General features: G+C 42.4%; 3 protein-coding genes across 4 annotated transcripts in view; all 3 read left to right on the top strand.

Annotated features, from left to right (window-relative positions):
- LOC311488436 (hyccin 2) overlaps positions 1–4,712 on the top strand; it is a 41,819-nt gene extending 37,107 nt beyond the window's left edge. For both annotated transcript variants that reach the window (XM_084545146.1, XM_084545145.1), the window contains one exon: positions 111–4,712. In XM_084545146.1, coding sequence (XP_084401272.1) covers positions 111–790 — 680 coding nt within the window. In that variant the 3' untranslated portion in view covers positions 791–4,712. The remainder of the gene's footprint in view (positions 1–110) is intronic.
- Positions 4,713–8,047: 3,335 nt separating this feature from the next.
- Positions 8,048–22,168, top strand: trpm2 (transient receptor potential cation channel, subfamily M, member 2; the record flags this gene model as incomplete). Its single annotated transcript, XM_084544635.1, has 32 exons — positions 8,048–8,217; positions 8,763–8,931; positions 9,060–9,240; positions 9,340–9,503; positions 9,624–9,804; positions 9,896–9,957; positions 10,040–10,240; positions 11,215–11,317; positions 12,385–12,506; positions 12,687–13,061; positions 13,362–13,499; positions 13,596–13,725; positions 13,815–13,960; positions 14,225–14,337; positions 14,483–14,581; positions 14,786–14,999; positions 15,767–15,885; positions 15,961–16,093; positions 16,252–16,423; positions 16,529–16,709; positions 16,807–16,985; positions 18,280–18,412; positions 19,232–19,319; positions 19,534–19,618; positions 19,715–19,860; positions 19,974–20,038; positions 20,205–20,234; positions 20,328–20,414; positions 20,507–20,585; positions 20,676–20,777; positions 21,580–21,696; positions 21,786–22,168. The coding sequence occupies 32 exons, from the start codon at positions 8,048–8,050 to the stop codon at positions 21,900–21,902; spliced, it is 4,401 nt and encodes a 1,466-aa protein (XP_084400761.1). The 3' UTR covers positions 21,903–22,168.
- A 2,335-nt stretch (positions 22,169–24,503) lies between these two features.
- Positions 24,504–26,960, top strand: part of map3k13 (mitogen-activated protein kinase kinase kinase 13) — a 32,923-nt gene continuing 30,466 nt past the window's right edge. The window contains exon 1 of the mRNA XM_084544346.1: positions 24,504–24,761. The gene's annotated coding sequence lies outside the window, so the exon portion shown is untranslated. The remainder of the gene's footprint in view (positions 24,762–26,960) is intronic.

Below are 26,960 nucleotides of genomic sequence, written 5' to 3'. Positions count from 1 at the left end.
TCATGGAAATGATATCATAAAAGGTTTGATCACAGTCTAATTCTACTCCTCACTCACGTTTCTGTCTATTATGCTTTCCATTGTGTATGTTTGTTCGCGCTCGTGTTCAGATGCCGATGGCATGAGCGGCGGGGAGGACTCCTTCAACGTCAACGACCCAGATGAGGGTTTCTCCTCCGGGGCGTCCAACAGCAGCCAGCCCAGTGGCACCAAGCCTGGTGGCAGCGTGGGGCCGAGGGGCGGCAGCCTGAACAGCAGCAGTAGCAGCATCAAGAAAGCCATCACGTCCCGGCTGTCTCGGGACAAAGAGAAAGAGCGGGAGAAGGAGAAGGAGAAGGAGCGAGAGAGAGAGAGGGAGCGGGAGCGAGAGAGGGAGGCTGAATTGTCTGCGGATCACCAGGCTGCTGTGAGGAGGCATCACCAGAGGCAGCAGTCTCCTCCAGCCAGCATCAACTTGGATGCCATCCACCTGAGCCCCATAAAGAAGCACCTGAGCTTCCCCGTGGGGCCCGCGCTGGTGCGGACTGGCAGCACCTCCTCCAGCAAGTCTTTTGACTGCATGAATTTCAACCTAAACGGAGGCGCGGACGAGCGAGAGGAGGCGGCAGGGGGCTCCGACAAGGAAGGAGGGCTTCAAACGGGGGGCTCCCACCGCCACTCCACCATAAGCCTGCAGGAGGAGCACCTGATCAGGCCCGAGGAGGCCCGGGACCTCCTGTCCCCGGGAGCGCCTCTCACCAAGCAGTCACGCTCCCCCAGCTTCAACATGCAGATCATATCACAGGTCTAATGTTCAGCAAGGGGATGGTAGTCATACATACACACACACAAATAGCTACACTCAACACTCGTGCAGTTTTTCTCTGCGACTCTTTACAGGTCTTCTTTGACAACTTCTGTCTATCTGTGTGTGTGTGTGTGTGAATGTGTAGAAAGTAAGAACACATTTAACATCCATCCAACCCTTTTAACATCCATTCAAATTACAGTTGTGTCCTGTAGTCGTTGCTAGTGGGGGTTGTTTTACTGAGGACAGACACATGAATCATGACTGCCCGCTGCTGTAATTACAGTCGAGTGTAAAAGAGTCCAGCATGTCAGTGCATCCTCCCGTCTGACTAAGCTGAGCATTCCACACACAAACTCTCCTCAAAGGGAGGATATGACGAGAGAAAATTTCACTGTAGGTCAAGTGACATTTCAGATTTTTTGAGTTCCTGACTGAATCAGTCAAAATGAATCAGCAATAACACTTACCGTTGCTCATACGGAGAAGAGTCTGGGATTATTGCTCTTTCTCTTCGTTCCTTCCCTTTCATTCCCGGGCTCACGTGCAATCGTTCTTGCTGATTTTTTTTTTCCTTATTGAACTTTAATTTGGCATAAGCAGTTTTACGAAAAGAAATGTTTAAATGTTTTGTTTTAAACCACATTTCCAAAGACTGTATTCTTTTGGTTTGTTCATTTATCTTCACTTGTTTGACAATAGTTTTGAAGAAATCAGTCAAACCCAAGTTTAGGTTTCAGTCTACGACCTTTATTTTATTCTGCATTTCTAATCATATTTTCAGTCAACTTTTAAGATTGTTGTAAAACCAAACTGGAATGTGGAGAGAGTTTGTCATGCCCCGAGCTTTTAACTGGAGAAGTTTAAAAATAATCATTAATGTGCAGCTACAAGAGGAAAAGAAATAATTGTCTTGTGATTTAAAATCTGAAGCTGATGTTGATGTTGAAGTTGATGAACTGCATTGGACAGTGCAGGTTTGTGTCTAATGCTAAAGGCAATGACTGTATTTTATATTGGATTGTTACTATTGTCCAGACCATTTAATGGATCCTTCCATCTGAAAGCACTGGTTGGTGTGTTTGTGGGTCTGTGTTTTGGCTGAGGCTCGTGTTTGTTGGCGTGTCTGAGCCGGGGAATTGCTGCCCTCTGGAGGCTTGTACTAGTCACTGCACATCAGCGGCCTCTGCCACGATAGTCTCCTGTTTTGTGCTCTGATTGGATGCTCATGAAACATTTTGTTCTACCTCATTGTGTGTTCACCTGCCACTCAGACACGTGTCTCCCAATCAGATGCAAAATTTTGAGATTTGAAACTGGAGTGTTGACCCATTGGGGGACCAAAAATGGTTTCACACTGTAATGACACTGTAAAATCTCTGTGCGTAAAACCATGTGAGGAGTTGTGACTGAATATCTCGGCCTTGCATTTCACTTCTGTCGCGTGGTGGGCAAAGTCTAGCTCCAAAACAAGAACACATTGTCCCAACCTGGTTCTTCAGGTTCTCGTATTTCGTGTAATATATCAAACAATCACATTTGGGATTAACCTCATATTCAGTTCCCTAATACTGTCCTGCTTTCATTTTTTTTTTATTTCCCCCCCCCCCCCATCTTTGAAGTGCAATTGTTTTAATCCTCACGTGCATGGAGTTGGATCTTCTCTGCTGTGAATTGCCTGCATCTGTGCGCAGTGCTAGCTAGCCTTCTGTAGTGCTCCCTGCCCAGGCTGAGTGATTTGAACATGTTGCGCTTGTCTGCATGTTTAGTGCCCTGCAAAGCACAGCTGTTTCAGACGCGTGAAACAGCCAGCGAGCCAAACCCAATCTTGTCCTTGCCAGATGTGCCAATACACATCCTGTCCTTAAGGAAGTAAATAATAATATTTTATGCTCGGGTGTCTTAATTTGAAATGCCTATTTCTTTCTGTTCTCTGGTCTTATTTTAAAGTTAAGACAAAAAAAAAGGGATGACACATGGCTCAATGTGCCCTTAGATGCAGCTTCACTTTTTTTTTTTTTTTGGCCATTTCACTCATCACCTCTGCGCGACACACACTGTGCTTTCACAATCGTTGCTTAGCGTTGCTGTCCACGCGTAAAAGCAGTATATTATGCGTCTGTGTACTGTAGATGTCAGCTGTTGTAATGCATTTACCATGTCTTGCTCACGTGTTCGTTGAAAACAAGGATGAATGGTTTAATGTATATAAAAGTTCAGTGTGCAGTGAAAATCCCACACACTTCTGCTCCTACTGTGCTTGGAACCCTCACAGCTGCTGCTCCTGGTCCTGAGTGAGTCCTGCGTGTGTGCGTTAGCCTTAAACATTTCAGGCCAAAAGAAAGCCTCAGTGATCGGCTCTTTGGTCTTGCACGCTCCTCCTCCTCCTCCTGTTGGACTAGAATGTTGAAGAAGAAGAAGAAGAAGAGTTTGAGCTCTCACCTGGTCTGTCTGCTGTCATCCCTGTGCTGTGTGGCTCTCAGAGAGCCCTGTTCCCCATTTTGCTGTATTTTGCTGTGAGTCGAGTGGCACCTTTTTGCTGTTTTAAAACTGGTGACGTGTTCATGTCATTAATATGAGTGCCCCTGACCAAGGTTACCAGCAGTCATGTTGGTACTGTATGTAGAGTAACAAATATCCCTCAGTGTGTGGTGTTATTTGCATGTGATCAGGGCAGGAAATGAACACCGGCCAGTGAGTGTCAAAAAATAATTTTGACTGTCTGCAGCTGAAATTTTTATTCACCATTCATTTTGTCAGCATAATAAGCTCTTAAAGTCCTCTTGCATTTCAAAAAACCTCTTTAGTGAAAATGTCTCAGCGGGTTTGTTCTTGATCAGTCACTGTGGCTGGTGAAGAAAGTTCATTTCCTGCCCTGCATGTGATAACTGTGGGCTTTGTTTTCATACAGTATAATGCACTTTAATCCATCCACCTCTCTCAAGATAGTTATTGAAACGACATATATAGATGTGCAAATGTGTATACACTCAATGCAGGGTTTTAGTCTCTTTAAAGTAGTACTTCTATGGGATGTCACATCCGACGCAATGCTATTTTTGTTAAAGTCTAAGGGTACAGCTATTTATTTATTTTTTTCATTAAAAAACCAAAAAGAAAAGTTACGGGGTCTGGAAGGTCTCAGGAGTTTATCAAAAAAAAAAAAAAAAAAGCCACATTTCAAAACAAAACGGCAGCACCAAAATTTCTGTTCTTGACGTCAGAATTGATCCTATGCAACATTTTTTTCCCCCTTTTATTTAGTTTTATTTAAAATTTTTGGTGTACGGTCTTTCATTGATCCTCGTCAGGTGGGAGGGGGGCACATGCATTTAAGCTGATTTTTTAAAGGTGCAAGCCCTCAACAGTATCCCCATTCAGTGATTCTGTTTCTACACCCTGCTGTGGTGCTACAGAGCAAAGGACTTCTCTCATGTGGGTGAAATAAAGAGGACCATCCGTTCGTCATCCCTCCCAGAGAGACAGCTACACCTGGACTTTAGGTGCATGTCGAGCCCTCCTGTCAGTTCACTGCTCTGTGGCTCAAAGACGTCAGTCGGTGTAAGAAATATAAACAGGTTAGCAACGAGGAATCGAATCTAAATGCTTCGAGGGAATCTGCTGGATGATGCGATAACACTGTACTAATGATGTATAAATGGAGAGAAAGACTTATTTTAATTCTTGTAAATAAAGAAATGTACAAAACTGAAATCAAGATAAATATAAAAAACTGAAGATAAGTCTGAAATGTAGAGAGAAATTAATCTGTATATTGTTGAATAAATATTGTGCCGTAAGGGATCAGAGTGTGTGTCTGCTTTGTGTGTGCAAGTGGGTCAGTATGATGCGGCTCATTAAACCAATATCCACATATGGTTTAGCTTAAATACATATAAAAACACACCACTTAAATAAAATGGGATAATTCATTGCTGAAACTATTGGACAGAAACTTAAGTTCTTTGATATTAAATAGATTTTCAAGCAAAGCAATGCCAATAAAAATATCTGGTCGTAGCTTAAATGTCAAAATATTAAAGGTAGGTACCTGGATATTTTGTTTTATATTTTGACATCTCTTAAAAAAATTGAGAATGAAAATAACTATTGGCTGTACCTCTAATAATAACTGGCTATTGTAGTAAATACTGGAATAAGGCATTATGTGACTGATTTATGGTTTATACGCCATGATCTTTTGTTTATCACTAAACACTAATTTAATTAACACATTTCTCACTTTATATGTTACTGATCGCCACATTTAAAAATCACAACTTGCTGCAGACTAATATCACAGACACACAAATGAGTGATGTCTGTGGAGGTTCTCAGTGATCCACTGTGCCACTATTTGGCATTTTTGAGGAGACGTTTCACCACTCATCTGAGTAGCTTCTTCAGTTCTAGGGGACTGGTGGGAAGTTTGAGGTTTAAACAGGAACTCCTACTGAAACTTGCTTGTTGTGTTGTTAACCACAAACCGGTGCAGCTAATTTCCATTTCCTTTTTTGGATTTAAAAGTGATGGTATACTGACACCTAGTGGAGGTACAACAGAACAGCATTTCTTTATGCCACATTTATTTGATGAAGGTGAAAACTGAATTTAAAAGCTAGCCCTCACCTTATTTCTACAACCCTGACCTCCACAAGTGAGTCACTCACTCCTTTAACTACACTCATAACGTTAGCTTTTTTTGTTTTGTTTTGTTTTTTTTTTTACAGGAGAGAATTAACAAAGTAAAACACACAGCCGTTTGGCTAACTTTACCAAAGACCAGTTAAAACCATCATGAATCCACTCAGATTTGATGTGAATAAACTATCATCTTTTTAAAATACAAAAACAGACGGACGTTGCTGACATTTATATCTCAGATATTGTTGTTTTGTGCATTTTTATAGCGACAGTGTTTACAGTTTAAACTGTTTCAGACGCATAAATGTAGCTAACGGCTAAAATACTCGCAGGATGCTAATTTACTGCTAGCCGTTTAATTTAGCACATTAGCAGGCTAACGTTAGCTTATTAGCACTCTACATAAAATACAAGGTAGCTTAATCGCAATGTCAATAGTTAGCTTTGTGGGACAGGGTGAAATTGAGACTTTATTCTGATTGGGGCAATTAATATTAATGTTTTTAAGGAAAACCCATATTTTATTTATTACATTTTAATGGCAAACTCAGTGATTGGTTTTGTCTAATTGCGCTACACTGGAAACAAGACACACCTCTTTATATTGGATTCAAGGACTTCTTAATTTTTATGTAAATATTTTTAGATCCTAGAGGCATCAGGCACATATGCTGTGAATCACGTACAGTAAGCATGCAAGATATTTTGCAAACAAATAAATAATATCTAGTTATTCTTTCATTTCAGTCTCTGATAAGCAGACATACTGTGCAGTGTGTGCATCCTTAAGGCCTCCAGGAGCGGGACCTCCCGTTACAGACTGGGTAAGTTGCTGTAAAGCAGCAGCTACAAAGTGATGAACTGTAATAGTACACCTGGAAAGCCAGGTGTACAGTGTGATAATCAGGTACAGTGTGATAATCACACAATAAGTTATTATACTCACTAACTTTATACAATTACAGACATCCTCTTATTACTCTTTTTAGTGAAAAAGCACTGGGATTATTAAAAGTCAAGCTGCCACAAAAACTGTTGACTTATATTATTGGTATTAAATACAAACAGTTCTAACACAGAAATACAAATGATCTCCTCACAGTGAAGCAGCTCTCAATTCAGTAACAAGGTCCTTAGTTAAATACTCTGGAGGTGTCACCTGGCAACAAGAAACACAGCACTTTCCCCAACATGAATCTGTGCGTTGTTGAAGGCAGACACCAGAAGTGACTTCATGTTGCTGCTGTCATTTATTCCAGTGAGAGGATGATTTGAAGGCAGTAAGATGTTAATATGTCAACTGTGACAAGTCATACCTTAAATACTGATTTTTTTAATTTTTTTATGTAAAGGTTTTCTTATTTTTCACCTGGATTCTGAAAACGCTGCATGTGTTAAGGTATGTCACCTAACCGTTGAAACTCATGTGTCTCTTTCAGTGTGTTGTGGTCACGTTTTTATGATATAAATCTCAGTCTTTTGGCTTGCCTGTAATGTGAAGCCTGACCGCACGGCCAATTGTTGTTCCTGCGGAAGCTGTAGACTGGAGGAAGTTAATATTGTTTGGGAGGGTAAGAGCTGTTTGACAATGCCATAAAACAATGTAATAACAGCCTCTCCATCTTGATTGATGCCGTCTGAATCAGCAGGCTAGTATGGCCTCGCATATGTGGTGTAGTACGTCAGAATGCTAAAGTCCCAGGCTCCTCATATTAAATAGATTAGTAGACCATAACTCCTGAGATGCTCTTCTCTTCTTCAGCCTTTCCTCGGAAGATAAAAGCACAGGATAGTACTTCCTCCGAAATGTTGCCTAAGCTTGAGAACAGGATTTACCCGCAGCAAATGATGGAGCAGCTGCCGCAGAAGAAATTTGGACTAAATGGATTGATTACTGGTTTTAAAAAGGTGAGTGTTTTATGATTTTTTATAATTTTAGTGATGGACGAATATGTTAGCCGTACTCTGAAGTTGTATTGGGTTGAGATGGGTCTCATTTTGACTACTTTCCATTGTCCTGGCTGCTGTACTTTAGTCAATAAGTACGAAATCATATTATATAAACTGATGTGTTTTGGATGCAAAGTAATTATAGCTGTTGAAAAGTGAAAAGTGTAATATTTTTCATTGAAATGTAAGGGAGTAGAAGTCAAGTACAGCTGCATAATATACAGTCTCAAGTAAAATACCTCAAAACTGCACTGCTGCGCAGTACTTGAGTAAATGTGCTTTCTTATAGTTCACCTCTGGAGACTTTTGTCTGTCCGGTACTCTATTACGTCAACAAATAGTCAGTATTTCATTCCATTTATAATTTACAAACTATCTAATCTCGGTGGATGATGAGTCATTCATGCTGTTTTGGAGCAAATTTACCATATAATGAACTAATCTTCAACTGGCGCCCGGCTGCCTTCTGTCCTGCACGCTGAGTGTGAGGTTTGCTCGAGTTTCAGCAGCCTGCTCAGCATTGGCTGAGCTCTGACATCACCGATGCAGTGCTGAGTGCACGCCAGCACACACAGCACCGACTGCAGAGCCTCCTCCCTCCTGTCAAGCTCTCTGCCCTCAGCCTGAGACAGATCTGATCGGCACAGCCCCGCATGCAGCGCCGGGATGGGGGAGGCTAAGCTGGAATCACGGCTGGTTCATGCGGTGGCGATCAGCGCAGCCAGACCCTCTAAACACCTTTCTCTCTCCCCTTCTTTCCAGCGCCTTGCCTTCTCCAGCTGGATCAAGGAGAACATCTGCAAGAAGGAATGTTGCTTCTTTGAAAAAGGTGCCAGGTAGGCTGAGCTGCCGTGTCCTGATTTTTAGGATGACTGTCTCTAAAAGTGACCTTGTATAGTTTCTGCTGCTGCACGATACAGAGCTACTGTGAGGAAACTGCTGTTACATGATTCATTAAATTCACTAGTTTGGTCCAGTAATCTGCCCTGAAATAATACTGTTTGCAAAAGTTTGGGCACCCACACACAGACTGTGCAACTCTGGCATCAAAGCATATTGATTTGATACTTTTTATTTAGTGTATTAATATAAAAGTAGGCCACTGTTCTACTTGTAAATTCTCAGTACTTTATTAAGGTAGTCGTTCTAAATAGACTTTTAGGACTTTGCCAGTGGAGATTGTCTGCTATGGATAATTGTTTCCAACTTGTCTAAAATGCCAGTTAGCACATAGGATCTGTAGAAGTCAAGACAAGTAGTAAAAAGGTTCAGCTGATGAAAGTGGTGGCTGTGCATCGTTGCACTATAAATGTTGATTTTGCCTATTATATATAAATTAACCTTTTTTTTTATCTTGATGTCTCTTTTGTTTCTCCACTAGAGAGGACATTTGTATGTGTGGCTACTCCAAGTCTGAACATCCAGCCGAAGCCATCAAGCCAGAGGACTTCACAGGGGAGTCGTGGAACATAAACAGACATGTCCATGAAGTGCCAACTGATGCTTTTGGAGACATCAACTTTGGTGGTGTGGGACAAAAGATGGGCAAGGTGCATCAGCTCTCCACTTTCAAAATGTCACCTTGTGTACTGTAAATGTCTGCATCTCTGCCTCATTGACTCTGCCTCATTGACTCTGCCTCACTGACTCACATCTGTGTTTATACGTCGTTTGTCAGTATGCACGAGTGTCCGCAGACACCAGGCCTGATGTCCTGTACCACTTGTTGACTGAACAGTGGAAACTCTCCCCTCCCAACCTGCTGATCTCAGTGACCGGAGGAGCCAAGAATTTCTACCTGAAGGCCCGTCTCAAGAACATGTTCCACAGAGGTCTCATCAAAGTGGCTCAGACAACAGGTCAGCCAGCCACACCAAGAGAGATCAGTATCATTAACCAAAAAGTGTTCTATAAGAAACTGTTCAGTTCTTAAACTTTTTGTCGCTGTGTGTATGCAGGTGCATGGATCATCACCGGTGGCACCAACGCAGGTGTGATGAAGCATGTTGGGCAGGCTGTGCGGGATCACGCCCTGAGCAGCTCCGTGCACGGCAAGATAGTCGCTATTGGAATGGCAACATGGGGAATAATTCACAACAGGGACGCTTTGGTGCATTCAGAGGTAGGATAGACACATTTAGGCATGTCACCTGTCTCTTTACGGGCTAAGATTCATCAACTGCACACAACTCAATACGTCATATTGTGCCTTCTTGTTGCTCCTCGTCCACTTTCAATGCAGGGTTGTTTCCCAGCCCATTATTTGATGGACAACAAGGGCCAGGGCCGCCTGTCTTGTCTTGACAACAACCATACACACTTCCTGCTGGTGGACGATGGGACCCACGGACACTACGGAGTGGAGATTGAATTGCGTAGCCGTCTAGAGAAATGCATCTCCAGAAAGCGTCTTGGAAACAAAGGTTAAAAATAACTGATATTGTATCTTCAAAATCTTGAACCCATTACGGATAGGATCTTAAATGCATTTAATATTGATTGTCTAACCACCAGAGACCGGTGCAACCATCCCCGTGGTGTGTGTGGTTTTGGACGGAGGACCTGGCACGCTGAATGTGAGTCAGCAGTTTTCTGCCATCTTTTCTTTTCTGCTGTCTTCGTGTTTCTTGCCTGACACTCTTGTTTGTCTCCCCCCAGACCATCTACAACGCTATGCTGAATGGTACACCATGTGTGATCCTGGAGGGCTCAGGGAGAATAGCAGATGTAATCGCCCAGGTGTCAGGACTGCCACTGAGCCGGATCACTATCGCCCTCATCCACCAGTTGATGAAAAAGTTTTTTGGTCCAGAGTATGAAAGGTTTCCCGACATCAGGATTATTGAGTGGACCAAGAAGGTATGTGAACATACAACTATCAGTCGCAACATTAAAGGTCAGGTGAAGTAAATAACATTCACCATCTTGTGACAATTCAGTGTTCTGCTGGGAAATTCAGGGACCTGGCTTTCAAGTGGACGTTACTTAGACATGTACCACCCACCTAGACCAGACCAGGCACCCCCAGCAGGATGCAGCCTGACACAAGCACACACACAAAAACAGTTCAGGAACAACTCAAAAAACATGAAAAACAGCACAAATGTGTTGACCTGGTCTCCAGATTCACTAGATCCCAAACTGATCACAGATCTCTGGGGTGCACTGGAACAAGCCTGATCCACAGAGGTCCCTCCCCTCAATCCATAGGACCCAAAGGCCCCTACTAACAACATCCTGTTGCCAGACACCACAGGACACCCTCAGAAGATCCATGTCCATTATCTGATGACACAATATTAGGAAGGTGGTCATAATGTTATGTCTGATCGGTGTACATAACAATTACGGATGTTTCTATACATAGAAAGCCAGGACAGCGGTTCTGTGAGGTTGAACTTTGGGGCATCATGTCTGCTAAAGGCTAACTCTGTATGTGAATGTGTTGACAATAGTAACCTATTGACGTTTAGCCAGTCCACTACATTGATGCTGACACATTTTGCTAAATGAGTACAACTGCTGGCGTTGCTACGGGGAAAGGTAGTGGAAGATGTTGGACCTAAATCCACTCTCTAGTTATCCATACACTTCTATCCAAGCTAAGCAATGTCAACTTCTTGGCTGTGCTTGAGGAAAATCAACAGCCACCATTTTAAATTATGCTTCCTTCTCTACTGCCCATCTTACATGTGGTGTGCCACAGGGGTCAGACTTCAGTCCTTTATTGTTTTCTTTAAACATTTTTTAATTGTAAGCAGCTAAATATCAGAGGTTGTAATGTTTGGCTTAAGGTGTGAGATTCTGCACATTACGTCTGTTTTTTGTTCCAGATTCAGGACATCATCAGGATGTCTCACTTGCTTACAATATTCAGGATAAGCGAGGACAGCCACGGGGATGTGGATGTGGCCATTCTTCAAGCACTACTCAAAGGTAAGGTCTAGGTTTGGAATTCAATCTCAGTGACAGATTGGACTTATTGCAGACGTACACCACTGTCTTCACTATGAAGACAGGAAGGCTGGGGGCCAAAACACCTCTTAGCAAGTGTAATCCTGCCTCTCGGAAAATAAGCGTCTGGATTGTAGTATCAAATGTAGTGTGATGGAATATAGAAGGAGAGGTTATGATGGCCTCACTCGATCAATTAAGAAATATGCAGCGCTTCCTCCAGCATTCCGTATGAAACCCATTTAGACCTTAGAAGCTTAATGGTGCATGGTGTGTAGGAAAAACTCTGAGCCAAAGTGCATTAAAACTGGGTATGCGCCCACCAGCTTGGGCGTGCACACTTTGCTAAACTGCTTTGCCCAGAATTTCCATCACTGATCTCCATCTGAGTAATTAAAATATACATTATCGGGAAATCGTCTTGCCCAATCAGCTACTATGGAAGATCCGCTGTCCTCTCAGTGGTCACAAACATCTCTGGAGAATCTTTGTTTACGAGTAAAGCCTTGCTAACCACAACAGTTTCTACAAACATTTTGCTCATTAAAGAATGTGTTACAGTCTGCACAGAAAAATACAACGAATAAGTCAGGACGAGCTACATCCTGTGACAAAAAGGTAGCATCTCTGCAGCCGTTAAGCTGTCATGTAACTGTCATGTAACATCATCAGTTTGTATCATAAGATTCCACATGTACACTTTAGTCAGATATGTGTATCTATGACAGATGTATGTTTATCTTGCTGTTCTCTTCTCTTCTCTCTTTGCTGTTCTCTTCTCTCTTTCTTCTGTCGGTACCCGGCTGGCCTTAGGCAGATGGGTCCCTCCATATGAGCTGGGTTCTGCTCGAGGTCTCTTCCTGTTAAAAGGGAGTTTTTCCTTGCCACCGTTGCCTTCAGGCTTGCTCTGGGGGTTTCAGGCCGGGTTTTTGTAAAGCGTCTTGAGACGATTTGTATTGTTATTGACGCTATATAAATAAAATTGAATTGAATTGAATTGAATTAAGCTTTTGACTAAATGTAAACACATCTGTCACGTCTCCACGCAGCTTCGAGGATCAGTGAGTCACTGGGAACCGAGTCCTGGAAGAGACAGCTGGAGCTGGCTATAGCCTGGAACCGAGTGGACATAGCTGAGACTGAGATCTTCACTGAGGAGAGCCAGTGGAAGGTGGGTTTGCCTATTATACTGTACATAACACCACCATCATCTGTCTCAGAGGCAGCGCTGTCAAACGAACAACCCTCTGAACTATAGTCCTATTCAGGATTATTAAGATAGGATAAAAGTGTTGGGGCTTTCTAAGATCATAGTATTTAAGCACAAGTTCCCCTTCTTGCCATCTTCCAGTCCAGTGACCTCCACTGGGCCATGCTCTCAGCACTGGTTGGCAGCAAGCCTCAGTTTGTGAGTCTGCTCCTGGAGAACGGTGTGAGTCTGAGGGATTTCCTGCAAGATGAGGAAACTCTGTGCGAGCTCTACAAACAGCTGCCCACCTGCTTATTCCTGCGCAAGCTGGCCAAGCGGGTCCACAGTTTTCGTGGTGGCAGGAGGCAAGCGTTCGGCATCAGGGCTCGAGCTCGCGCAAGGCAAGGCGAAATGATCTCCCTGACGCACGTCTCTGACGAGGTGCGCCACCTGCTGGGCAGCTTCACCAAGCCCCTGTACCCTCGCTCCCCCGTGGCATGCCACTTCAACATGACTCTGGAGGAAACTTCAATGTCAGTGAGTATGTTTATACAACTTTTTAAGCTTTCTTATAACCTGAACATTTTCAGTGAATTGGGGTGTTTGGGGTAGAGAATAATAATAAAAAAAAAAAAAACAGTGCGACCATCAAAATTGTTTTGTATTTGATACCATAATTTTATTTTCTAAATTTGGAGAAAGCATTTGCACCCTCATGGTGGGATTTGTTTCTAGGGAGTGTAACTGAGCAGTTAACTGAAATACTATGAGAAATCCTAGTTATAGTGAGTCACTACATACTTAATGTGACACATTTATTCATTAATTTCTCTTTAGCTGTCTAAAAGTTCTCCAGGCCTCCAGTCTCCACCCAAGGAGGATAATCCTGAAGCTCAAAGGGACCCAGGCAGAGACCTTTTCCTTTGGGCTATCGTCCAGAACAATAAGGAACTGGCTGAAATTGCCTGGGAGCAGGTGATAAAAGCACTTACAGAAAGTTTAAAAATAGTTGTTTGTTTGTTTGGTTTTTTTAACAAGACCTTGCATCTTCCTTTATCTGTATGTGCACAGTGTAGAGACTGCACGTCCGCTGCTCTGGCTGGCAGTAAGATCCTCAAGAAAATGGCAGTAGAAGGAACTGATGCAGATGAGGCAGAGGAAATGCTAGAGCTCGCCGATCATTACGAGAGACACGCCATTGGTAGGATCGGACTTCAAGAGTGGCTTCACTGACAGTGGTTTGACAAGGTTTGAATTTATCCTCAGTGTGTGTGTGTTTGTTTGTCCCAGGTGTGTTCAGCCACTGCCACAACAATGACGAGGAGCGAGCTCGGAAGCTGCTGGTTCGCATGTCGCCCTTTTGGGGCAAAACAACGTGCCTGCGGCTGGCGCTGGAGGCTGACGATAAAAACTTTGTAGCTCAGTCAGGCGTTCAGGTAGAGCAAAACAAGACATTTATTTTGGGGCTTTTTCTGACAAGTTTTATAACTCGGGATTAGGGTGAGTCTTGCAATGTTGAGATGCCTAGAATGTAAAGCAGTCAGAGAAATTCACAAGAAAATGACAAGTTTGTGTTTGGTAAAATGTCTAAGAGTTGAGATAATCATAATAAAACTGGTTGTTAATACTTACATTTACACCAAATAAAATTAAACCACAAACAGCATTAATTGCCGCAATACAATAAAAATGTCTTTCAGGCTCTTCTGACTCAGATCTGGTGTGGTGAGCTTTCGGTGGACAACCCTGTGTGGAGAGTCCTGATCTGTATGGTCTTCTTCCCTCTCATCTACACTGGCTTTCTGGTTTTCAGGTGAGAGCTTTTATATTTTTCTTTTTATTAACATTTAGCCTTTATGACGACTTTATAAGGTTTTAACTTGTTTTTAAGAGTTGTTTTTAACTGGTTGTACTTCATCATCAGTGGTGGTCAACAGTGTTACTGTAATTCTCCCCAGACGTGATGAAACCATCCAGAAAGACAATGATAAGAGGGAGGAGATGAAGACAGTCGAGACAGTGACAGGAAGCACACTCCATACAAATTTTAATGGCTCGTAAGTAGACGGTTGCTTCTTAACACAACAGTTAAGTCTCATCACTGCAAAATTCTGATCCTTCTTTCTGTCTGTAGGAGAAACTTCAATATTTTACGTTTTTGTTATTCTCACACTAATGTTTTTAGTTTAAAAGCAATTTAGGAGAAAGCATGAAATAGTAATTATTTAGGTCTTTAACTCTAGTGACCTTTGTGTCCACAGCCAGCGGCGCTTGAAGCCTCTGGGAGGCTGGTCCAGGTTGGTGAGTCTGTACAGTTCCCCACAGGTCAAGTTTTACTGGAATATAGTGTCGTACTTCGCCTTCCTCTTCCTGTTTGCTGTGGTCCTGATGATCGACTTCCAGAGGACGCCCTCTCCTCCGGAGTTGCTGCTCTACATCTGGCTGTTCTCTCTAGTGTGTGAGGAGGTCAGACAGGTAAGAGACTGCAGCGGGGATACACAAACTAAACAAATATAGATCGATTCATGTTAAACCTAAGAAGCAGAGCCACTTTCGAGATAGAAATTATTTGATGAGTTGAGTGCAGACAAATTTTAATGTACTTTATTGACACTAAGTTTTTGCTGGGATCAGTTGTGGAAAAACAGGGATTCACTGCAACATACAGTAGTATAGCGACTGAGCAGTGTTACTGTAAAGAGACAAAGTGAAATAATCACATTAAGTTCACACAGGCTTATAGTTACTATACCTACAGTACTTCAGATTCCATAAGAGTAAAGCTTAAAAGACTAAAAAAATATATATATATACAGCAGATAACTAAATGCTCCCAAACACCCTTTATAGTATAAAACTGGTGTCTGCAGATGAGAAGTTCCCTTTGCATCAAAAAGACAAATAATCATCTGTAAGTGGCTTTTCAAAATCTGTCTTTTTCGAAGCCGTTATTGCAGTATTGGTAGTTTAGCAGGCTAGCTAAACAGTTAACCTGCAGCATACTGATATCATGAATAGAGAGTTTAGCCTTCCTCCTCTGTAATTGTTTGATTCATTTTACCAGGTTTTATATTCAATGTTTCTTAGAGCAACTTTGGTTTCTGACCTCTGCCTACTGTTTTGGTTTTTATTTAACCAATGAGATACGATAAGATTTCTGTTCCTCCAGGGGATGCTGTTCTATCTCTACATGCATATCATGATCCAGATGCACATTCATTAAACTGTCTTTTGTGTCTCAGCTGTTTTATGATCCGGATGGTTTTGGGTTTCGTAAGAAAGCCAAGATGTACATCAACGAACTTTGGAATATTTTAGATGTCCTGTCCATCTTCCTGTTTATCATTGGCCTTGTATTTAGGTGAGTTTCCTTTAGGCCACTGAAATCTCTCCGCCCACTGGATTATCTATGAGTCATCGAGTTCTTCTGCTTCAGGCTGACAACTGAGCTGTTCTATGCGGGTAAAATCCTCCTCTGCATCGACTTTGTGGTCTTCTGCCTCCGCCTCATGGCCATCTTCACTATTAGCCGCACCCTGGGACCCAAAATAATCATAGTGAAAAAGATGGTGAGAGCATTACATACAAACAAGTAGCAGCAATCAACAGTCCACTTTTTGAACGCTAGAAGTTATAAATTTAAAAGCTTGCCCAAGTAAAAGTGTGTCCATGTGTCTGTTTCTTCAGTTTTTCTTACTTTTGGACATTGTCTCCGTGTGTCCTCCAGATGATGGATATGTTCTTCTTCATGTTTCTGCTGAGTATCTGGGTGGTGGCGTACGGTGTGGCAAAACAAGGCATCCTCATCGACAATGACAATCGCCTGGACTGGATTGTCCGCGGGGCGGTTTACGAGCCGTACCTCATCATATTTGGGAATTTTCCCACTAATATTGACAGTGAGTGGAGCTGGAGAAGTAACAGAATGTGTTTAGTTTCTTTACTTCAGTGTTTTACACCCTTCTGACTTGTTAATAATGAGGTTGTTCTTTTGTCTTCTTTAGATGCGGCCTTCGACATAGACAGCTGCAGCATGAATGGCACGGATCCTCTGAAGCCCAAGTGTCCCATGCTGAATGAGAACCAAACACCAGCCTTCCCTGAGTGGCTCACCATCATCATGCTTTGTGTTTACTTGCTCTTCGCCAACATACTGCTGCTCAATCTGCTCATAGCGATCTTCAAGTGAGTTCTCCTCACCGTGAGTTTCCAGTACATGTCGTTTTCGCTTCCTTACAGTCATAGGCTGCTTGCCGCCCTCTGTCTTTGCGTACCTGCACAGCTTTACATTCCAGGAAGTCCAGGACAACACGGACAGAATTTGGAAGTTTCAAAGATACGAGCTGATTAAGGAGTATCACAGTCGTCCAGCTGCCCCGCCTCCTTTCATCATCCTCAGTCATCTCTACATTTTCATCAGGAGCACGGTGCTGAGGAAACCCTTCATATGCAGCGAGTTCAGTAAGGATTCAGTTATTAACCTTTGCATAAATTAAACTCCTAGAGAATTAAACTCCTTTTAGATTCAGCATCATGTTAACAACTTCACTTTTCTTTGCAATACCACTTCCTGATTGTAGACTTGCCGTGCTGCAATTATGAGCCAAATTATTGTAATATTGTAAATATCAAACGAACGCAACAACAAAGACACACAACAACACAAATGATGAGAAATCTAGTATTGTATATTGCATTAAATTAGACTTTAGTTATCTGAACACCAAAGCTTTCAGCCACATCTGAGAAAGACAAAGTATCCACTGAGGGACTGGCCAGACTGATTTGATCCGATAGAAGGGCATCTGTAACTCAAATAACTAACCGCTTGTTACAATCAAGGTAGGCAATCTGAATGCATGCCATGTTGAAACTTGAGGAGGATTGACTACAGCAGCAGAAGACCACTCTGACTGTCCCTCCTGTCAGCTAAGAACAGGGAACTGAGGCTACAATTCACCTGTCCTCACCAAAATTAGACGATAGAAATTTTTAAAACATTGCCTGGTCTGATGAGTCTTGATTTCTGCTGCATCATTTGGATGGTAGGGTCAGGATTTGGCATAAACGATATGAAAGAATGGGACCATCCTGCCTTGAATCAATGCTGGGCTGGTGTTGGCGGCGTTACGGTGTGGGGGGTATTCTTAGTACGCCTTTAAGTACTCCTGGAGTATGGTTTGAATGCCACAGCCTGCCTGAGTAATGTTGCTGACCATGTCCGTCCCTTTATGACCAGAGTACCTTATTCTGATGGTTACTTCCAGCAGGATCGCACACCATGTCACAAAGCTTCATCTCAAACTGGTTCACTGTTCTCAAGCGACCTCCACAGTCCCTGGATCCAATAGGGCACTGTTCAGATGTGATGCAGCCGACAAATCTGCAGCAAGTGCACAAATCTATTATGTCAATCTGGATCAAACTCTCTAAGGAATGTTTCTATCATCTTATGACACTATGACTAGAGATTGTCATCCATGAAGGTTAGATGATACTGTGTCTCTTCTCAGCTGTGTTGTTGAAGGTCTGTCTCTGCCCTCCAGTTGGCTATTCCTGGTCTCTGAACCTTTAACCTCTTCTCAGCCAATTCTGTGTTGTCTGTTTTTGTTCATGTATCGCTCCACTGCTCATTAGGCGGTACCCGGATGGTTTAACTCAATTCCACTATGTCTGTATGTCTGAGGAGTCTGTGTGGATCTGCATGTGGGCAACACAGAATTAGTTTTGGTTCTGATGAGACGCTGTTTTTCAGAGAATGAGCTGCCTCAGATAGAGGAGGAGGAGCTGTTGTCCTGGGAGGCCTTGATGAAGGACAGATACCTGCAGTCTGCACAGCAGGAGCAGGGCCAGAGCATGGAGAAGCGCATCCTGGACACAGCCCAAAAGTAAAATGACACAGAGATATAGCAGAGTATCGATGCTTAACGGTCCTCTGGATTTCTGCTGTCTGAGCCTCATCACGTCTTTAATATGCTTGAGTCAAGACCAAAGTGTGATTGTAACTAATCGGATTGTTTCATGAGCTTTTAGAGGCCATACCATTTAGATCCCATTAATATGAATGTGTTGGTGCCACGCCAGAAAAGAAACACAGATCAGCATCATATTATCATGTGAAAAGTTTCTGAAGCTAATTTACCACACTGTAACACTTTCCTTGCTGTAACAATATACCAAACACTTAATATGCTATAGCATAACAGGAGGCAGACTCATCCTTCCTCCTGTATAACCCTGTGCTTTTTTTTAAAATCTGTCTTCGTGTATGCATACGTCAAACAGTATCATCTACTCTGCTCAGAAACAGCACAATCTCACCACGTCTCAACACAACCACGAAGCACAACTGTGTAAATGACTCATGTATCTCTTGTTTCGTTTTACACTGCGACCAACATTGCGGTCGTGACCCTGCTTACAATGACTGAAGCTTTAAAGCTGCACCAAACAGTATTTTTATACCTACAATTTGTGTAATATGAAAAAGCGTTGCTCTTATTACAGTTTCGCTGCCCCCATGTGGTCAGACAAATAAGTGAACATAGGTTGAAAAGAATAACTTAGGAAAATGTATGTGTTTGTGTTTTTTTTGGCATGCCACTGCCACTACTTACGAAACAATGGCAAAGTCCACGAAAAAGATGAAAAAATGTGGTTTGCGAGCAGCGTTTGAACACTCACACTGTGTTTGTTTCTTTCCTGAGGGTTACCACGATAGCCGACCGGCTGGAGAGAGAAGAGGAAACAGACTCCGCTGCTATGGTGAAAAGACTGGCCCGACTAGAGGAGCAGGTTGTGACCTGATTTTTGCCTCTCACTAATGTTGCACCTGTGTCTGTAAACTTTCACATTGTGCTCCGGGAGCAAGGCTTGATGCAGAAGAGAGATGACACGCTTCTCGGTGCACCCATGTGTATTTATTGAATTTTACTCCCAGATGTCCCCTGTGAAGTCTTCGTAAGTAGTGTCCAAAAAGTATTAAACCCACTTTGCTTTGTCTCATCAGGTCATCCAGTCGACCAAAGCTCTGCAGTGGATTATGGACAGTCTGAAATCTCAGGGTTTTGCTGCAAAAGAAACACAATCACAGAGTCAGCAACAAAACTCCTCGTTCACCTTTTACATTTGGTTTATATTTTGCCAGTACGCTACATGTTAAATCTACTCGCCTTTACTCTGTCCCGTAGCATCAGCTGCGCAAGACGAGACCGCTGAGTCTTTTAGGAGCGCTTCAGAAAGGGAGAACGGCTTCCACGTAAACTCCCGTCTGTTTCAGTACCCGAACAGCAAAGTCACTCGTTTCCCTGTGCCTGAGGAGAAGGTGCCGTGGGAGGTATATTACATTTACATTACATTTCCGTCACTAAATCATCAGCTGCCGGTCCTCCCGCACGAAAAGATTGTTTGAAATTATTGGATCCAGGTGTTTTTTTCCTGTTTTTTCAGGTCAGCTTCAGCTCATACATGCCTATTTATCACGTATCTGAAGAAAGCGATGATGATGTGGATGGGTATGTTTTGACTGATACTGGCAGTTGATGCATGAGAATAAAAAAATATAAATTAGTAGTTAATAAATTGTCCTCAATAGCTACGAGTAGAATAAATTGAGTCTAGTGTCTAAGTACAGCCTCATTCTGTCTCAGTCCATTCTTCATCTCTTTTTTATCTTTGCAGATCAGAACCAGGAGCCTTAGATAATTTCAGGTACGATAGTAGATAAGACACACAAGGTTTTTAAATAGCACTTACAGTAACCTCACAAGAGTGCCTTGATGTCTGATATCTTATCGTCATCAGAAACCCTGGAGGGAGGACGGGCATCAGAGGACGAGGTGCTCTCAGCTGCCTAGGACCAAACCTCAACGTAGACCTTGTGCTTACACGGTTGGTCATCTCATATCCTCATCGAGCTAACCACTAGATTGCTGCATGATTGCAGGGCAGCATCTAAGACTTTTAAATTCTTTTATTTTTAGCTGGCGAGACAGTGAGAGGTCTGTGTTGGAGTACCTGGCAGTTTTTGACGAGAGTCGAGGAACGTTGACTTTACCTGGCGTGAGTCCTCTTTCTTTGTTTCTTCAGGCGGTTTTTAATTCATTTTCGCTGCTCAAATAATTTCTGTTATTTTATTTTTTTAACACCCAGGGACCTGTCGACTCTGCGGATGAGCTGCCAGCGTCTCTTAAGAGAACCTTGGGGAAGAAGCTGTATGAAACCTTAAGTGAGAAAGTGTCGGAGGGAACAAAGGTAGGTTGTGTTCAACACTTTGGATTTAAGGCAGCCAAAGGAATAAAAAATACAAAATAAACAACAACCAGGACCAGGTGACTAATCTGTGTTGTTAGCAGCTGCCAGAAGGACAAGTTATATTTTTCACAAGAGTAAGTCCATTCATCTTCTGTAACCGCTTGTCCTGTGAAAGGTCGTGGGGGGGGGGGCTTGAGCCTATCCCAGCTGTCATCGGGCTAGTGGTGGGGTACAACCTGGATAGGTCGCCAGTCTATTGTGGCGCCAACACAGAAAGCCATTCACACTGACATGCACTCCCATGCAGGACACAACCACAAATCCTTAATCTGACGACCCGGGAGACTTTGGGGACTGACTAAATGGGATCGGGAATGAAAAATTACCCCCTTTTATTTGGTACACCTAGCCGTAACTAATCCAGTCTTGATATTTTGGATGAATTTGGGGTGTTCTGTATTATGAGATGAGTTTATATTATTTGAATAAATGGGGCGAAACAAACAAAAACATCTCCTCTGACAATGTCCGAAGGGAAAAATCTAATACTATAAAGTGGAGACTATTGTCATTAAAATTAGGAGGCTGTCTTTCGTAAGGCATCAAACTTCTCATCCACTCCTCTGCACCTTCACTGGCCATGCAGTGTCTGTGCAAGTGTGTGGGTGGTCAGTTGGCTTTATTTGTCGTAACTGTCCTAACCACGGAAGGTGTGTGGTCTGTTATGTTATTTTATGTTATGTTAAATAGTCATTTAGAAATGCTTTTTCTTGACTGGATGCCGATTCTGACTGTGTTTCAGGTGTTTGAGGGTTACGTAGACGACTGCAGGAACACAGATAACGCCTGGGTGGAAACCACCGTCCGAAACATTCACCTGGACAGAACAAGCCAGGTGATGGTGGACATCAACAACATGGTGAGGACGGTTATTTTAAACATGTACAGTATCGACTTGTCGCACTGTCATTTTCCTCTGCGTTTACGTGTCATTCTCCTGCTTCACAGGTGGTGAGCAGCCATGGCTATCTTCAGTGGCAGGAGGTGAGCGGCAAAACCAGGCTCAGCTCAGACCAAAGAGACTCTCTGCGGCAGGTTGCTGTGCTGCATAACAGGAAGTTCTGATGTTCACACTCCTGTAGCAGTAAACGTGCCTCTGCATCCACTTGTTCTGCCTTCAGTGTGGCCTTTCTGCTCAGGCTGCTGTACATTAATTATGTTGCACTGAAAGCACATGTGAAAAAAAGACCGAAGACACTATAAAGCCAATCAGGAATGCTGCTGTATATGAACTGAATGTTTAGCCTGCACACTGTGCTGTACATTTCACACATGTGTAAGAAGAAATACTCCAATACAGTACAAGATAGTTGTACTTTTACTTTACAGATATGACTGTAAAGCCATTATCTTTTTTAATACAAAATACTAGTAAACACAGAAATGCAAGTTATTGTCTTCCATAAAATGATGCACTATTAGATAAGAAATACCAAACACTCCAATAAAACACCTCCACATAGACCTGCTGCAGTTTCAATGCAAGCAATCATCATTAGTAATAATCTAATAAAGATGTGAAGTATGTGTTAGTAAACACTTCTGACAGGGACCATACTGCATAAGGAGTGCTCTTACTTTTTTTTTCTTTTTTTTTGCTGCTAAGACTTTGTATTCATTCATAATGGATTTACTTTTATATTACTGACTTTATTTCAGTAAAGGTTCACCAGTTTTGTCCTTGTGTGAATATTTTATTGCGTATTGCAGGCTGCCTTTACATAATCACTCTTGTTCCAGATATTTATTAAAATTCTACCTCCCGATTTGTTTTGGCTGCGTGTGCTGTTTAATTTAATGCACAGGAGCTGAAGACAAACTGAAGTACTTGTGTTCGTGTCAGTGGAGAGCTGAGGGTTTTCCTTCACCTCCAGGCTGCAGCGCTGCATTAGTTTCGAAGCAGACTCCTCGGCCTCTCATTGGTCCAGGCAGAGGTGGCCAGACGGCGCAGTATCGGTTTCACACCCTCCTCGTTCTCCTCCTGTGTATATGTGTGTTTTTCTTTTTTCTTTTTTCTTTCCCCCTTCTTCCGATCAATCAATAACTCTCACGCTAGTAAATCAGAAATCAGACTTTCGGTCTGTGACAAATAAACAAACTCGTAGGCTATACAGCCATTACGCGTTCATTAAACAGAGTCCATTGTTTCTGCAGTCAGTTTGTTTACATTTTAAAATTAAAGTTGTTTCACTCCGTGTGTTGAACAGTAAAATGTCACATTTGTCACGTTGTCTTTATTATAAGTTATTATTTATTCCGTGGGTCCCGGCGGCGGAGTCAGAGGAGCTATTTTTAACTACACAACTGAAGAGAAGAAAAACGAAGAGCTCACACTCTGCTATGATTTCATGACCCCACAACAGATTGTCTCGACAACAACACAAAAAACGCAATGCAATGAGAGACAGTCAGTTAAAGGGACAGTCCTTGACACATGTCTCACTTTCGTGTAGCATTAACTTTGCATCACATTCAAAAGTACTGTGTGAAATATGCTGCACAATCGACATTTTATTCATTGAAAATGTGTTTTCTTTAGTGTTTAATTTTGAGACATGAATTGCAACTTGCAAGTCTATTAATAGTTGTCTATTAGGGAGCAGAGAAATCAAGGATGAATCAGTTATTTAAAATAAATCACAACTTTTCCTTCAAAGGCTACTCTGACTCATTACTCTCTGGCCTCATATCCTTCATTCAGATATAAAGAATACCTTTGGGGGGAAGAACAAATTGTCAATAAGTTTTTTTTTGGGAGGATCTGCATCACTTAAATTCAGTGTGAACTGACCCAAGTTCTGAGTTCTCTCAGCTTGTCTCGTAGAGAGGACGAGCACATGCTTGTGCACGTTGCATTTTGCTGAATAAAACTGAATGTATTTCCACGGTAAACATACGTAGCCTACTGTCAGTATTAATCCAGCAGAGGGGCACAGTCTGCCATGTGTCGTGAAGAGGAACATCCCAAGCATCAAATGTTTGCAGTCGGCAGCCTAAAAAAAGATCACTACGACCATGATAGAGCGTTGAGAGACGTCATCGAGCATAAAATAGGATGCTGCAGCTGCCATGAGGCAGAGTCTACTTTGCAATTCTGGTGGGAGGTGTAGTTCAATGCTAAGATATTATTGTGGTCCTTTTCGAAAACAAACAAACAAACAAACAAAAAAACAAGATACTACATTTCTACTAACAAAAACAGACAGTAATGCAATTTTTACTTTTATTTAAAAAGTAGGCTACAACAACCTTTAATGCAAAAGAGCCAGACTTAGATTGTTGTATGTGCATGTACTGGTGGATTTACCATCATGTGACTGTTGTTAAGACAGAGATATACTGAAAAGATCAAATGTTTGAAATGTATAATTCTGACCTGTAATGTGCAGATCTCAGATAAATGTACTGGATTTTTGCTTCTAAAAATGGAGTAGAAGTATAAATAATTAGAAAATAGAAAAACACGTGAGTAAAGGTGCTTATCTATTCTTCACCCTCATAAAAAACAAACAAAAAAAAAACAAGTCTTAGACACTCTATTTTATATTATATTTTATATTATATATTATTCTATTTGATATTCTATTTTTATACTTTTCTGCTTTGGCTTGCACCGGGACCAGGGTAACTAATTTCGTTCCACCTCATGTACCAACATGTGTGCAATGACAATAAAACTCCTTGAAACACTCCTCTTTGCACTTATTGAATACCGGAAGCTGGTGCTGTTATTTTTCCAAACCACTGCCTGAGCTCAGTACCCAATAGACGATCTCTGACCACGTGAGCGGTTTACAGGTGCACGGATGTCCGGAAGTGACGTGTGACGCTCACAAGACCGCAGCACTGTCCCAGTGGACAGTAAATAGATGGACGGAGACGCAGCGGGCGCACATCTCTGAGGGCTCCACGGCTGCCAAAACGGTAACTAACTCAGCTTTCAGTAACATTTACCGAAAGTCGCAGCTTTGTCGTGAAATACAAACCGTGACACTTGAATAGTTTTGAGAGCAAACGCTTCTGGCTTGACTGAAATGTGCGGACCGGGGGCAGCTGTCAGTGAGCTGCGGTCGGTCCTCGGGCATTAACACGACGACCGTGGGCTGTGAACTGTTTCTACTGGTTATGAATAAAAATCTGAGCCACGTTAAACCAACTAATAATAAAACCAAGGGAAGCCTGTGACACTACTTTCACTATAGGAGTCAAACAGCAGATATGCAGCTCTACACAAGTATTAAAATATTCCTAATCGCTTTCATTATGTAACCAAGTGGACAATCTCGCTGAACACTGAACTGTTGTCGGACTCCTGTTGTCTGTTTAAACCAGGAGGAGGAGGAAATTATAGGCTGCAGCAGGACAGGAGGCAAAATTATAGTGGGTGGCTGAGAAATGTTTGTTTTTCTAGTCCTCAGATTGGACTTTTGTTTAGTGTTTCTGACTACGTGGCTCAAAAGAGTTAAAGTCTGAGACAGCTTGGCTCTGATTTAGTATTCCGCGGTCTCCATTTATTTTAGTTCCCTTTATTATTATTTCTTCTGTCTCCTATCACAGGTACAATCAGCTTAAACCAACACAGTCTAATGTACTGCAGGAAATTTCACTTACATTAAAGGTAGTTTTTATTGACAGTTTAGATTCACATAGTTTGCATTGTTGGATTGTGTTGCATCATAATGAGATGTCTATAAGTTATAGTAACTACTTTGTCACGTATACAGACATGGCGTACACATTGTTCGTGCACCACAGTGATTATCCGATGCATCAAATGAAGAGATGATCTGCTGCACACGCTTTATAACTTAAATCTTTGTGTTTCATGGCCAGAAAGCAGCTTAATCAATATGTGACAGATGCGAGGCTTACTCATTTTCCATTTATGCTGCGTTTAAAATACATTCGCTGTGTGCACAGTGTCACAGTTTAAGGCTGTAGTCGGTGATCTTTAATAATATTTCTTTTTGGATTTTGCCAAGTTGAGTGTTTTGTCCCCAGATTTCTCTCATGGCTGATTCTCGTGACAGACTGCAGCCTTTCAACATTACCTAAAAGCTGAATCAGGACCTCTTCAAAACAGATAAAAACTCAACCTTAAAGGCCCTTATTATATCCTTAACAAGTTAATGAAAGACTCGTTTACTAATGGACGTGTCTTTCAAGTTTCAGCTCAAAATGTCTCACAGATCGTTCATTTTACCGTGCTTCTGTACCTTGGGTTTTTACATTGTCCCAAGAAGTGTCAGTGTTTGTAGCTTTAAATGCAAATGAGCTGGTGATGGCCTTGCCCCTTTCCAAAAGAGTGTCGCTTCTTCCCTGCTGGAGTCATGGATAACAATGTGAAAAAATGAGGCAGGAGAACCAACAAAAACACAGGTATACAACCGAACATGTTTGAACCAGAATTGGGGGCAGTGCTCATCATCTTGTGACGTCCTGGCTCCTGTGAACCTGAACAGCTTGTTCAAACTCGAGTACAGAAACAAAGAGATGGTCTTTTCTCAAATTTTGTGGGTCTCTAGACACACTGTGGTCATGTCTGTCATGTTCAAAAACACTGAAGAGTTTAATTTGGACAGTATGCCCTCTTTAATGAAGGTCAGGCCATTTTATCATTAGTGTCAGTTAGGTGCACCTAATAAACTGGTTATGTATGATTGTTCTTGTTCTGACGTTCCTCCTCTCAGATCTGTGACTGGAAACATCTCGCCGTTGCCTTCGCTCTTCGAGAGCTGCACTCAGTGACCATCTGACTCAGATCAGACACGATTATTCATCTGTCTTTCACGACGACTCGATGTCACAACAGTATTTGACTGCTTTTCATTTCTGCCTGCATTCTTTGACCGTCAGTCAGCGGAGGAAAGCGTTGCGTGTGTGAGCGGTGGCTGCTGTGTGCTGTCAGTGCAGCAGCATTGTGTTCTGCCCTCATTGTGCTGAGTGGGACATTTCCAGTAAGTGTCCATGTGTGTCACTAATGGCTTTGCCTCTCTCCCTGTGCGCGCGGTGCAGTTACAGGTCACACTCGACACCAATCAGCCAAATGTGGTCCCCCGCTAACTCTCTGCTGAGGGTTGCACCTCTCAGGTGTTCTTTGTGCTCTTAACTACGGCACAGAGA

The sequence above is a fragment of the Chelon labrosus genome, assembly GCF_963514085.1.
Source record: "Chelon labrosus genome assembly, chromosome: 5".
Lineage (NCBI taxonomy): Eukaryota > Metazoa > Chordata > Actinopteri > Mugiliformes > Mugilidae > Chelon > Chelon labrosus.
The sequence above is the reverse complement of the archived record's forward strand: the minus strand, read 5'-3'. Positions and strand labels throughout refer to the sequence as shown.